This window comes from Salvelinus sp. IW2-2015, linkage group LG26, assembly GCF_002910315.2.
Source record: "Salvelinus sp. IW2-2015 linkage group LG26, ASM291031v2, whole genome shotgun sequence".
In the NCBI taxonomy this organism is placed as follows: Eukaryota; Metazoa; Chordata; class Actinopteri; order Salmoniformes; family Salmonidae; genus Salvelinus; species Salvelinus sp. IW2-2015.
The window spans coordinates 42,627,726-42,642,859 of NC_036866.1; the positions used below are offsets into that span (position 1 = coordinate 42,627,726).

The 15,134-nt window shown below is 45.0% G+C and overlaps 1 protein-coding gene across 1 annotated transcript in view; it reads right to left on the reverse strand.

Annotated features, from left to right (window-relative positions):
- Positions 1-15,134, reverse strand: part of met (MET proto-oncogene, receptor tyrosine kinase) — a 73,739-nt gene that overhangs the window by 25,027 nt on the left and 33,578 nt on the right. The window contains exons 6-10 of the mRNA XM_023971068.2: positions 14,596-14,756; positions 13,891-13,996; positions 13,475-13,611; positions 13,141-13,305; positions 11,621-11,723 (exon numbers count right to left, since the gene is read on the reverse strand). Coding sequence (XP_023826836.1) covers positions 11,621-11,723; positions 13,141-13,305; positions 13,475-13,611; positions 13,891-13,996; positions 14,596-14,756 — 672 coding nt within the window. The remainder of the gene's footprint in view (positions 1-11,620; positions 11,724-13,140; positions 13,306-13,474; positions 13,612-13,890; positions 13,997-14,595; positions 14,757-15,134) is intronic.

The following is a 15,134-nucleotide window of genomic DNA, read 5'->3' on the forward strand; positions in this document are numbered from 1 at the left end:
CTACCTGGACTACCTGCATTGACCCTTTTTTACACTAACTCTCTTGCGTTGACTCTATGCACACACACAGGACTCTACACACACACCCACACAACTTACACTGACACACACACCCACACATACTTACACTGACACACACACACACACACACACACACACAACACACACACACACACACACACACACACACACACACACACACACACACACACACACACACACACACACACACACCACACACACACAAACCACACACACACACACACACACACAACACACACACACACACACACCTGTCTATTATCTATTCTGTTGCCTAGTCACTTTACCTATATGTACAGTACATAGCTACCTCAATGACCTCGTACCCCAGCATATCGACTTGGTACTAGTACACCCTGTATATAGCCATCTTATTTTCTACTCCCTATATACTGTACATAGCCATGTTATTTTTACTCATTATTTTTATTTGTTATTCACTGTGTATTTATTCCTTGTGTCACTATTTATATTATTATATATWTTTTTAAATCTTATCTTTAACTCTTCATTGTTGGAAATTGTAAGCATTTCACTGTTAGTCTACAACTGTTGTCTACAAATCATGTCACAATCATGTGACAAATACAATTTGATTTGATTTGATTTTGAAGGGACCACAATGGAAATAAGTCCTTGACTTTATTGTGTTATCCCTGACAAGTTTTTAAAATGTTACAACCTGGAATTAAAATACATTTTTTGATTTACACAACATGCCTACCACAATATTTTTCATTGTGAAACAAACAAGAAATAAGACAAAGTCAATACTTTGTACAGCCACCCTTTGCAGCAATTACAGCTGCAAGTCTCTTGGGGTATGTCTCTATAAGCTTGGCACATCTAGCTCCTGGATTTTTGGGCAAAACTGCTCCAGCTCCTTCAGTTGGATGGGTTCTGCCGGTGTACAGCAATCGTTAAGTCACACCAGAGATTCTCAATTGGATTGAGGTCTGGGCTTTGACTAGGCCAAACCACTCGAGTGTTGCTTTAGCAGTATGCTTAGGGTCATTGTCTGAAACTGGAAACACTTATCTCCCTCAGTAGCTTTAAGCACCAGCTGTCAGAGCAGCTCACACATTACTGCACCTGTACATAGCCCATCTATAATTTAGCCCAAACAACTACCTCTTCCTCTACTGTATTTATTTATTTTGCTCCTTTGCACCCCATTATTTCTATTTCTACTTTGCACATTCTTCCACTGCAAATCTACCATTCCAGTGTTTTACTTGCTATATTGTATTTACCTCGCCACCATGGCCTTTTTTTGCCTTTACCTCCCTTTTCTCATCTCATTTGCTCACATTGTATATACAGTGGGGCAAAAAAGTATTTAGTCAGCCACCAATTGTGCAAGTTCTCCCACTTAAAAAGATGAGAGAGGCCTGTAATTTTCATCATAGGTACACTTCAACTATGACAGACAAAATGAGAAAAAAAAATCCAGAAAATCACATTGTAGGATTTTTAATGAATTTATTTGCAAATTATGGTGGAAAATAAGTATTTGGTCAATAACAAAAGTTTATCTCAATACTTTGTTATATACCCTTTGTTGGCAATGACAGAGGTCAAACGTTTTCTGTAAGTCTATAGATTTGAGAGTGGTTGCATTTCTCCAGCTCCATCCCTCAGCTCTTTACTGAAACTGTGGCAGGGAATAATAGAGAGTAATAGTGTTAGTATGTGTTGTAATCCTCTAGTGAGTGAGGTACTTTTGTGCCATAAATATCAAGAAAAACGTCTGACGTCAAGAACAAAATTGTTAGTATTGCAAACAACAATGAATAATAATGATACTGAAAGCAAAACATAAACCCAAAAGTATTGATAGCAAAACCAAATATTGCAAGGAAATAATTTCAAAATGTTTTCTTTTTTTTGTGTGAAACATTTATGATAAATAAAACGCCTCCCCCTTTGCTTTCGCTGCCTTTTTGGAACATTTATTCAAGCAACATACTGTAGCACCCTGCATCCCACTGCTAGTTTGCCTCTGAAGCCTCTGAAGCTAAGCAGGGATGGGATGGGAGACCAGACGTAGATTAAAAATAAACATGTTTAAACCAGATGTAAATAAACATGTCCGAAAACCAGATGTGTTTCTTTTCACATGTTATTTTGTAAGGGTACCACTACCCTAAAAACAAACTTAGATACATTCACACACTCAATCACTTTTATGGTAATGCATCCTCCATCTTTTCTAGTCTGACATAATGGTAAACAGAGAGACAAGAAGGGGCTGCGTTCTAGGAAGAGTGAACATCCAGAACAGAAGAATAAAGGCAAAGTCCCAAATGACACCCTATTCCCTATCTACTGTAGTGCACTACATTTGACCAGGGCTCATAGTGCACTATATAGGTGTAACAGTTCTGCTTTCCGTCCCTCTCCTCGCCCCTACCTGGGCTCGAACCAGGGACCCTCTGCACACATTGACAACAGTCACCCTCGAAGCACCGTTACCCATCGCTCCACAAAAGCCACGGCCCTTGCAGAGCAAGGGAAACAACTACTTCAAGGTCTCAAAGCAAGTGACGTCACCGATTGAAACGCTATTAGCACGCATCCCGCTAWCTAGCTAGCCATTTCACACCAGTTACACTCACCCCCCTTTTGACCTCCTCCTTTTCCYCAGCAACCAGTGATCAGGGTCAACAGCATCAATGTAACAGTATAGCTTCCGTCCCTCTCCTCACCCCTACCTGGGCTCGAACCAGGGACCCTCTGCACACATTGACAACAGTCKCCCTCAAAGCACCGTCACCTATCGCTCCACAAAAGCAGCGGAAACAACTACTTCAAGGTCTCAGAGCAAGTGAAGTCACCAATTGAAGCGCTATTAGCGTGCACCCTGCTAAACATTTCACACCAGTTACATAGGGAATAGGGTGCCATGTGGGACACAGTCTATAAGCTAAAGTGGTGGAAGTTAGTTCAGGTATTTTAATTGTTTTTACATTTAACAAGGCAAGTCAATTAAGAACAAATTCTTATTTACAATGACAGCCTACCGGGGAACAGTGGGTTAACTGCCTTGTTCAGGGACAGATTTTTCCCTTGTCAGCTCGGGGATTCAATCCAGCAACCTTTCGATTACTGGCCCAACACTCTAACCACTTGGCTACCTGCCGTCCCTGTATCCTCCGGCATCTCTTCTTTTTCTCTCCTCTTTCCCCTCTCGGCATCGACATGGCACTTCTGTCCTCTAACACGACTAGTGTGGAGAAAAACTGGTCCAGATTTCTGCTATGGTCGTCATTTCCGGCTCTTCACGTCTAACTGGAGATTTGGGAAGTGGTGCGGACGAGTTCTCGAAGTGTTTCTTGATGTGATAATGGAGTCGCAGGGAGTTATTGTCAGTCAGTCCCCATGCTTCCTATATATAGCAATCTGGTGTTCCTTATGGAACTTTTTGTGTGTTTTCAACAAAGGCCTCCTGAAGGTGCACCGGCAGCAGATACTTCGAAGCCTCCTGGTGCACACACAGCTGTGGCATGGACAAAACCAGTTCAACTCTGCCCAGAGTTGACAGCCAAGTGTAAATGTCTGCCGCGTGGTTAGGGGCCATTGATATTGTATATTTATCTAGTTGGCCACTAAAGCAAACACGTCCTTGAGTAAAGACATCCTACACAGACAGACATCAAGCCCAAAGTACCCATGGCCCCAAAAATGACCCCGAACACATATTTCTAGTGGCCTTTCTGCACCACAGTCACATGTCCTTCCTGCTAAAACATTTTATTAGGTGGCAGGTTTTTACATATCACGGCAGGAGTGGAATATATATATATCAATCAATCAATCAATTGATTGATATATATAAGCAGTTTCAAGTGGTATTAGTTGTATGTACGGGGGTACACATGGAATACATTGTACAGTTGTCACAACGTGCATTTACAGTAACCTGGTCTGGACACCGAAGGGCAAGCAGGAGCAGAGGCAGACGCACAGTGGCCAGACTATTTTGCTCCACGCTCAACTCTCCGGAACCTGGAAGTGTTTTAATAAACCTTTCAATGACTCGTTAGTACTTTGGCTCTAACAAAGTGATTGAACTCCAATTCCCATGAGCATCATTGTTGCTAATCACAGTAGCCATGGGTGGAATAGCAGGGCTGGTTTTAAGTGTTACAGAAACTTCCTGTTAGCAGTTCAGTTCCCCTGAACAGACTTCCAAACTCTAGTCGGTGTTGAGCAATAACCCAGATGTAGTGCAAACACACACACACTCTGGCCCTGCAGGCCTCGTTTACACACACACACACACACACACACACACACACACACACACACACGCACGCACGCACGCACGCACGCACGCACGCACGCACGCACGCACGCACGCACGCACACACACACACACACACACACACACACACACACACACACACACACACACACACACACACACACACACACACACACACCACACACACACACACACACACACACACACACTCTCTCTGACCCTGCAGGCCTTGTTACACACACACACACCAAGCATGCACACACACACAAATGCACGTACGCATGCAGTCATGCACACACAGGCACACACACTACACACACACACACACACACACACACACACACACACACACACACACACACACACACACACACACACACACACACACACACACACACACAACACACACACACACACACACACACACACACACACACACACACACACACACACACACACACACACACACACACACACACGGGCCCTGTTCACTCACACACAACCTGCACTTGATGATCGAACAAAAGCAAGCAATCACAATTGAGTCTGGCGAGTGTGTGTGTGTGTGTATGTGTGTGTTCACTTTTCGACAGGGAGCAACTAAACGGGTCTAGAAGGTAAAATGGTCCCCTGGAGAGTTTAGACAAATATCCTGTGAATTAGGGGAAACCTCAGTCAACCACTACTCATTATATGGCAAAGATTCATTGTTTCATAAATGTCTCCTCTCGCTTGGCCTGTGTTGGTAGACTGATCTGAATGACTGTGGGTTGGGAGGGAGCAACTGTGAATACAATTACTTGTTAGTTGATATTGTAGCAGCAGAGGTGGGTAGTTAGCTCTGATTATCACTGAACTGGCAACCCTGTACTCCCAAGATGGAGACAGCAACCATAGTGCAATTGTACAATTGTAAACTCTCTGGAACGTGTTCAGTATCCTGACCAAGGGCTAWCAATGCCAAACAAAGCTGTCATATAAGATACTAAGTGTTACCAAGAAGCTAAGGACTCAAGCTGTACATACATGTTAGCTAAGATAGAAAGATAACACCGACAAGTGTAGCTGTATTGGGTCACAAGAAAATCTTTAACTAGCCAGGTGGAAACGGAAGGCCTCATTCTTGCCCTTCTCAGGCATCCCCACAAGCTGGGCTTGGGCCATGCTGCTAAAAGGGTAAGAGATGGGAAAGGCAGACCAGACCAGGTCTTCAGTTGACATGGAGCACCCCCATGTATGAATTCCCCCAACATGTGTCTGGCTGGTTAAGGGATCGGTCACACTTTCTATGAGGCGCACACACATAACGCCGTAGTGTATTTATAATGATACTTACGATACACGTATAGTGCATTATAACACAGGGGATTGGAAAGGCAGACCTGGGCTGTGTTGACATGGAACTTTATGATTCCTTACCAACCGGTGTCTGGCTAGTCTAGTGGATCCTCTAGTGAAGCGAACCCTGTCCAACCGCAAACGCCACTTCCCCATCAACCTCTCCACACAAACCCTTGGCAATCTCACTCTGCTCCCTGGCCCCCTTCACTGGATGTGAATGGGCCCTGGGCGTAGTAATGTGAAAATTCACACTAACTCAGATCTATTGCTCCATCCCTCTTTTTTCTCGGCTCCTTTGGTTTTCTGACCGTGCCAGCTTTTCCCTGCAGATCGTAAAAGAAAAAAAAACATTCCTTTCATGTTTGTGGGAAAGCTGAGATTACTTGAGCCTCGGCTTTACTCCAGATCTGAGAAACAGATATCAAGTCAATGCTGGACATTTTTTRCCCCTTCTCTGTCTCCTTTCTCTCATGCCGTTGTCGAGGCCCCGGATCTCATTGTTGGTCTATGGAAGAGTTGTTTATCTCCTCTTCTAGACCTTGTTGGTATGAAATCTATGGAAAGAGGATCACGAGTGTGTGTGTTTGTACTGTACGTGCCTGCAAGTGTGTGGTTGTGCATGTGTACTGTATGTGTACAGTATACTGCATATGTGGAGTATATTAGGGACTCCTATTTCAACCACAGTCCTACTATATTTTACGGGCTGACAGTCAGCTAGGGGTCTGTGCAGTCAGGCTACCCAAAGTCAGGAGATGAAATTGTACACGGATCAAAGTTTTATTTTCCTCTTTCCCTTTTCTCTACTGAACAAACACAGAGCTGCTGTGGTGGTGAATGATGACAGGCCCYCTCAAATTACTGTTCAGGCATTCATATATCCAGGGGTGTTCTCTTTGGAAACAGTGATCCCTCTCTCTCTATCTCCCTCTCMTCTCRGGCGACCCCATGTTGTGGGTCAAAATAATACTGTGTCTCATACTGTCTCTTCCTAGAGAATGCCTCATCTCATCCTGGTTACTGTAAAGAATTTAAGAGGCAACAGCTGGAGCATTAGGGGACTAGAGCATTATCCCCTATACTAAATCATTAGAAATTATACCCCGTGTTGTTAAACACAGTACAAGTCCCTGTCTTGTCTTGCCTGGTGCACTGTCATCCAGTCAGTCTTCTCTGAGGCTTTAGGTATTAGATTAGTGGTTGGAATGGAAAGGAAATAAGATTGTTTGAAAGGGGACAAACTCAGTGCATGCGTTGAGCCACGCTTATTTGATCCATAGTTGTACCAAGATTGATCCCATTTCTATTCAGGTCTATTGAGAAAATGCGCTGAAATTCTAAGCATTATAAATTCCACAAAACATTTTCAAAGTCTCCAAATCGAAACTTTCAAATCAGAAATGTGTAACAACAATGTTATTGGTAGTTGAATTGGTATTGAGGCATATTATGAGGACACCGTCTACCTGTGTCCTTTTTCCTTCCTCATCCCTCACGCRGATCTGATCCCTCCTCTCCTGTTGTCTCTTCTGACCCTTCTGACTCTATAGAGCACCAACCTCATCACAGGTCACACCAGGAGGGGGTCAGTGAAAGGGAAACTGAAAGGCGAGCTGGTGTGTGTGTGTGTGTGTGCCTGCGTGCGCTTGATGTCAGGGGGTGGGGGTTGGTTGTAGCTTAGCTGATACAGATARAGTGGTCTGGTGTAGAGGGGGTTGAGAGGGATAGAGAGGGATTTTGTTTGGTTGAGATTTGAGATAAAGTGTTAGAGCAGTGTATGTGTGTGTTTTGCTTGAGTGTGCATTTCTCCTAAGGGAGTCATGACTAAACCTGTGTGCCTTGCTACCACGTTGAAAGATAACACCATAACAAAGCACTACCTGTCCACATAACATCAGAGGCCACTTGTGTGTAAAACAGATTTGTTGTGGTTCATAGAGATGGCAAGATGGCGCCGATAGAGATGGAAGCTTCGCTTCAAGTCCTTAGGAAACTGTGCAGTATTTTGTTTTTTTAATGTATTATTTCTTACATTGTTAGCCCAGAAAACCTTAAGTGTTATTACATACAGCCGGGAAGAACTATTGGATATCAGAGAGACGTCAACTTACCAGGAAACCAGCACACACGACCAGGAATACGACTTTCCCAAAGCGGATCCTTTGTCTGCACCTCCCAGGGCATTTGAATTGATTCCAGAGGCCGACTCAAAACAACGCAGTCGGAGGAGAGGGTGCCGGAGCGGTCTTCTAGGCTTCGGATGTGCGCACACCACCCACCGCTTCCGAGTATATTACTCGCTAATGTCCAATCCCTAGTTAACAAAGTCAARGAAATTAGGGCAAGAGTTGCTTTCCAAAGAGATATCCGCGATTGTAACATACTCTGTTTCACAGAGACATGGCTAGCTGGGGACATGCTGTCGGAATCCGTATAGCCAARGGGATTTTCAGTGCATCGCGCCGACAGGAACAAACATCGCTCTGTTAAGAAGATGGACGGGGGTGTATGTTTCTTGATTAACGATTCATGGTGTAATRGTAACAACATACAAGAKCTCAAGTCCTTTTGTTCACCTGACCTAGAATTCCTCACAATCAAATGCCMACCGTATTATCTCCCAAGGGAACTATCCTCYGTTATTGTCACAGCCGTGTGTATCCCCCCCGCAAGCGGATACCAAGACGGCCATRAAGGCTGTCTTGGTATCTTTATGCACACTGAAWACCATATATCCTGAGGCTGCATTTATTGTAGCTAGGGATTTRAACTAAGCTAATCTGAGAACAAGGCTACCTCAAGTCTATCAGCATATCGATTGCAGTACACYAGCGAGTAACACACTCGACCACTGCTACTCTAACTTCCGCGATGCATACAAGMCCCTCCCCCACCTTCCTTTTGGCAAATCTGACCATGACTACATCTTGTTGCATGACTACATCTCCTATAGGCAGAAACTAAAACAGGAAGCGCCRGTGCTTAGGTCTATCTAACGCTGGTCTGGCCAATCAGATTCCACGCTTTAAGATTGCTTCGATCACGTGGACTTGGATATGTTCCGGGTAGCCTCAGACAACAACATTGACATATACYCTGACTCAGTGAGCAAGTTTATAAGGAAGTGTATAGGAGATGTTGTACCTACTGTGACTATTAAAACCTTCCCTAATCAGAAACCGTGGATTGATGGCAGCATTCGCGCAAAACTGAAAGCACGTACCACTGCATTTAATCATTGCAAGGCGACTGGAAACATGACCAAATACAAACAGTGTAGCTATTCCCTCTGCAAGGCAATCAAACAAGCAAAGTGTCAGTGTAGAGACAAAGTGGAATCGCAAATKAACGGCTCAAACACGAGACGTATGTMGCAGGGTCTACAGACAATCACGGATTACAAAAAGAAAACCAGCCCCATCGCGAACATTGACGCCTTGCTCCCAGACAAATTAAACAACTTCTTTACATTCTCTGGGGACAATACAGTGCCACCGACACAGCACGCTACCAAAGACTGTGGGCTCTCCTTCTCCATGGCTGACATGAGTAAAACATTTAAACGTGTTAACCCTCGCAAGGCTGCCGGCCCAGACGGCATCCCTAGCAGCATCCTCAGAGCATGCGCAGACCAGCTGGCTGGTGTGTTTACAGACATATTCAATMAATCCCTATTCCAGTCTGCTGTCCCCACATGATTCAAGATGGGCACCATTGATCCTGTTCCCAAGAAAGCTAAGGTAACTGAACAAAATGACTATCGCCCTGTAGCACTCACTTCTGTCATCATGAAGTGCTTTGAGAGACTAGTCCAGGATCCTATCACCACCACCCTACCTGTTATCCTAGACCKACTTAAATTTGCTTACAGCCCCAATAGGTCCACAGATGATGCAATCGCCATCACACTGCCCTATCCCACATGGACAAGAGGAATACCTATGTAAGAATGTTGTTCATTGACTACAGCTCAGTATTCAACACCATAGTACCCTCCAAACTCATCATTAAGCTTGAGACCCTGGGTCTTGACCCCGCCCTGTGCAACTGGGTCCTGGACTTCCTGACGGGCCGCCCCCAGGTGGTGAAGGTATGAAACAACATCTCCACTCCGCTGATCCTCAACACTGAGGCCCCACAAGGGTGCGTTCTCAGCCCTTTCCTGTACTCCCTGTTCACTCATGACTAAGTGGCCACGCATGCCTCCAACTCAATCATCAAGTTTGCAGACGACACTACAGTGGTAGGCTTGATTATCAACAATGACGAGACAGCCTACAGGGAGGAGGTGAGGGCCCTCGGAGTGTGGTGTCAGGAAAATAACCTCTCACTCAATGTCAGCAAAACAAAAGAGATGATCGTGGACTTCAGGAAACAGCAAAGGGAGCACCCCCCTATCCACATCGACGGGACAGCAGTGTAGAAGMTGGAATGTTTTAAGTTCCTCTGTGTACATATCACCGACAAACTGAAAATGGTCCACCCACCTCAGGAGGCTGAAACAATTTGGCTTGTCACCAAAACCCTCACAAATTTTTACAGGTGCACAATTGAGAGCATCCTGTCGGGCTGTATCACCGCCTGGTACGGCAACTGCACCACCCACAACCGCAGGGCTCTCCAGAGGGTGGTACGGTCTGCACAACGCATCTTCGGGGGCAAACTACCTGCCCTCCAGGACACCTATAACACCCGYTGTCACAGGAGGGCAAAAAAAGATCTCAAGGACATCAGATTGCTAAACAGCCATCACTAGCACAGAGAGGCGGCTGCCTACCTACAGACTTGATATCATTGGCCACTTTAATAAATGGAACCCTAGTCACTTTAATAATGCCACTTTAATTAAGAATGTTTACATATCTCCCATTACTCATCTCATATGTATATACTGTATACTGTATCCTTCACTATCTATTCTTTACTATCTATTGCATCTTAGCCGCTCTGTCACTGCTCATCCATATATTATATACTTATATATTCGCATCCCATTCCTTTACTAGATTGTGTCTGTTTTAGGTTTTGTTGTGGAATTTGTTAGATATCAGGTTTTGTTGTGGAATRGTTAGATACTGTATTACCTGTTACATACRGCTGCACTGTCGGACCTGGAAGCATAAGCATATCTCTAGACTCGCAATAACATCTGCTAACCATGTGTATGTGACCAATAACATCTGATTTGAGAACAACATGTCACAATGTGGGCCAACTCCAAGTCGGCCAACCACCAACCCGCAACACTAAGGTGTACCAGTTTGTTTCAAGACAGAGGGTAACATTAAAAAACAACTGCAATGAAACCTAAATTTCTATCTAGTTATCAGGGTTCCTTATAAAAGTGGAACGCACGGAGAGTCAGGTCAGGGATTCTTTAGTGCTGTGGTAACCATGATAGTGCCTGAATACATGTGTACGCACCACAGCTTTCTTAGAATACGGAGAATCAACACAGATCAAAGAGATTGAGGCCATGGCTGTGTCCCAAATGGCACCCTATTCCCTTGCCAGTGCATAATAAACCATGGTTGTGTCCCGTAGGGTTTTGGTCAAAGGTAGTGCACTATATAGGGATTATGGTGCTATTTGGGATGCAGAAAGATAATCAACCCAGATTGAGCAGATTGAAGCCAGATAATAAACCAAGTCAGCTACTGTAACATTACTGTGACTCAGAGGTGATGACTCTATCGCATATGGAGCGTAGATTTTCCATTTCCCCTCCATCCATTCGTACAACTCTATCCAGCACCGTTACCCTAATATTTCACTTATTTTCTCCTCTTTTCAGGGGGGCTTAATGAGAATAACAGCCACACGGTTTGTTTGACGGGGGCCTGGAGGTATTTTGTTTTTGCACAGGCTGGAAGATCTCCGGTTGGTCGCCTCAACAGACGGACAGACACTCAATGGGAAAGAGGTCTTCCTAAACCTCAATCCTAGTTCAATAAAGGTGAAGACACTCACCACAGTGAAGACCTTGCCGTCCTGGGCTGTGGGGATGAGCACCATCTGAGGCGGGGAAGCCGAGTGAAGGTAGAAGCCCTGGGCCACCACAGTGCTGCCTCCGCTATTGGGGACACAGAGAGAGTAGCCATGAATAAAGACACCGTGTGATCTCCATGGAGAAAATGGCTGTTCGTGATTAGTCACTCGCGTGCCGTATTCAAGGGATTGTTAAATAAACGTCAACTGTCCTGCAAAAATCATCACCTCTTGAAGAACATAGGCATAATGACAAATGCATTATTATTCCATGCAGAACAATTGCGCACATTTAGCTCTATCATCAGAGTCGTACAGCAAGTAACTGCATGCTTTCAGTGATCATTAAAAATCAATTCATCCAGTAATATTGGCCACCATTAATTGGATATTTGAGTGATACACAGTCAAATGAAAGTGAACTACTGTATAAGTGACAAATAGGCTATGAGTGGTTTACGTTCATTTCCCATCCTTTGTGAGATCTGCCTGTCAAGCAGCAGAAGGGCGTATCTGACGATATAAACTGTAAAGGTTGGCTAAACATAGACGTAAGTAGACCTAATGTACTCCCCCCCCCAACCAACGTAGGCCTTCCTAGCGAAGTTAGCTAACACGATCCCCTTTCCAACGTTGTTTTCAAGAGGGTTTAATCACGATTGCTGCTGACAGACATGATAGGCTCCATTTATTGACGGACCACGTCAAATTGGCTGGCTAGCTAATAACAGTTAACAAAGCTCGAAGGCTACATCCAAATATCGTTTGATTTGCTTGCCATCTATAGAGGCGAGGACGGTAATCCGACTGGCAATGTTACTAAGTCAAAGAAATGCCGATGTCAAGCTCTTGACAAAAGTCTAATCTCTGAGGGAGCCAAATGACACATGTTGTTCGCTTAGCTAGCTACATGCCAAATCGATAGGCTACCCTCACCCATCTGAAAATACATGCTCAATCAATGCTTTCTGGTCATAAAAAGCCTGCAGTTACTTGCTGTATAACTCTGATGATTGATGTGGAATAATCGGGAAAGGTGTAGTTCTGACTATGCTCTTCGAGAGGTGATGACATTCCAACCAAATAGTTACAACATTTATTTAACAATCCCTTGAAAATGGCACATGGTTGCCAATGGTTTTAGCGGAGCTGGGGGTCTCCTTGCCCACCAGCAGCCGAATAGATTTGTATTTCATGTGTCCCTCTTCACCCACTTATCCTTTATGAATGTCTCTCTCTCTTTCTCTTCTCCTCTATATACCCCACACGGCTACTCGTTCTTTCTCTCTGGGACTTCTCTGTTTCCATAAACTCCCCCCCTACAATCTCTCATTCCCTCTCTGACACCTGTATCCTATGGAACCTCTTCCTATGGATAAAAAAAATAGCTATATCTCTTTCCCTAGCTGCCTCTGTCGACACCTACTTATTACCCCTGCTCTTGCTCTGCGGCCTGCCTTCCTCCTTACTAACGGACGAACTAGCAAACTAATATCGAGTACCTGATGAAGGATCGTGTGGGCTGGATGCTGGAGATGAGAGGGTCCTCGTTGTAGGCGAAGAGTACAGGAGCCTCTCGGACCACAGAGTCCACCCTCACATACACCGCCTGGAGGGACGGGGCCGACTGGGGAGGGGTTTTGCACATCACCATGGTAACTGACACACTGGCGAAAGAGACAAAATACACACCGGCATATTCGTGAGAGTACACACACACAACACAATTCCTCACATTTGGATAATAACCCAAACCTGTTAAATACAGTGTATATTTGTCCGCATGTACACACACACACGCATTTTTACTCGAAGCAGAGACATGATGTTACTCACCTCAGGATCTCACAGGTTGCGTTCCCAACAGTGACCTGTCTGGTGTTTCCGCTGTCTAAGAAAGAGCCTCTGATGGTGAGCACGGTGCCTCCTGACTTAGGACCGAATGCAGGGAAGATCTCCCTGATTACTGGGTTCTGAGCGAGACGGGAGGGGAGTAGAAACCACTTCAAACCCAACAACAACCACAATTACAGTTCATTTGCAAATCAGTCAGTTACTGCAAGTAATCAATCTGTCCATCCATCTGACACACTGTACCTACAGTGTCTATGACAGTGGGCACCAACTGTAGTCGTGGAGAGCTAGAGAGAGAACCAACGCTTGCATTTTTAGCTCTCCAGGACCAGGGTTAATGACTGCTGTCTACTGAGTTCACATTGTGATTGTGAGTGGAGACCGCATTCAGTTCTTACCACAAAGGTGAATCCCTGTGTTTGGGACATCTCCTTGCCACTGTGGACCTTCACCACACTACTAGCCAGAGACGAGTTCACAGGAGACGCCGGAACACACACCAACCTACACACACAGAGACGTGTACACACACACACGATTCAATAAAACATGATTTATCCCGCAAGAGAGGCACAAGGACACCAACAACAAACATTGTGTGCTCACTCTTGTTGGGGTAAACAAGCAGTTAACCTAATTTGATGATGACTTTACTACGCTGCAGAAAAGCACAAAGAGGCCATCTTTCGGGGTTCAATCTTCTACACAATGAGTTGACTATAAGAGGGGGGGGATGTTTGGTAACATGGGCTTTTGAGTTAAACGCTGTTGTCTGGCATGGCCTCTTGGATTGGAAAGAGTGAAATTCTGTACGCAGCCATTCTCACACCAATTTAACACTTAGTGAAGTCATGAGCAGAATGCAATGCAATGTGGGAATGCGCTCCGGCACTTGGAGTCCTCATTCTATGGTGCCATTTCCTTAACAATCTTCATTCAACTGTTTACCCTCACCCTTATCCCAACGCATGATTTAACAGTACACACACAAACACAACACCACACCACCCACCCACTGACTCATCCACAAGCATGCATGCACTACCCCCCCCCCCCCCCCCCCGCCTACACACACACCCCAATCCCCGTCCGTCCTCCCTCACCTGTTGCTGTTGCTCTCTCGTTTCAGTAGTTTACAGGGTGCTCCGGCCACGTCCAGGCTGATGAGCGTGTGGTCAAACCTCTCCGTCTTGTTGAAGCCAAAGTTCCTCCCACACACCGTCACCTTGGTGCTCCCTCCCAGGGGGGCGTTGGCTGGGGAGATCTACACAAACACAATAACAACCCAAGGACAACCTTTAAACATCCTTCAAACAACCTCCAAACAATCAGATGACAAAGAAAGAGAAAACCCTCTACTTCTAGATCCAGGTGCTGGTTTTAGCAGAGACAACTGGTATCCAAAAACAAGTGTAAAAACCGCACACTAGAAACGACAAGCGACCAGGCAGACAACCTTTAAACAACAATGGAGGAGTCGCTTACAAGCTCTCCAGTAAAAACATGACTAGCTTGTTCACAGCCAAATCCCACTGTGTCACTGGGTAATGTATCCAGGTTACTAGTGGGAGCTTTGTTTCCATACTTACCAAAAGGGTATATGGCATATAGTATACTGTACAATTAGCTACAGGTAACTGCC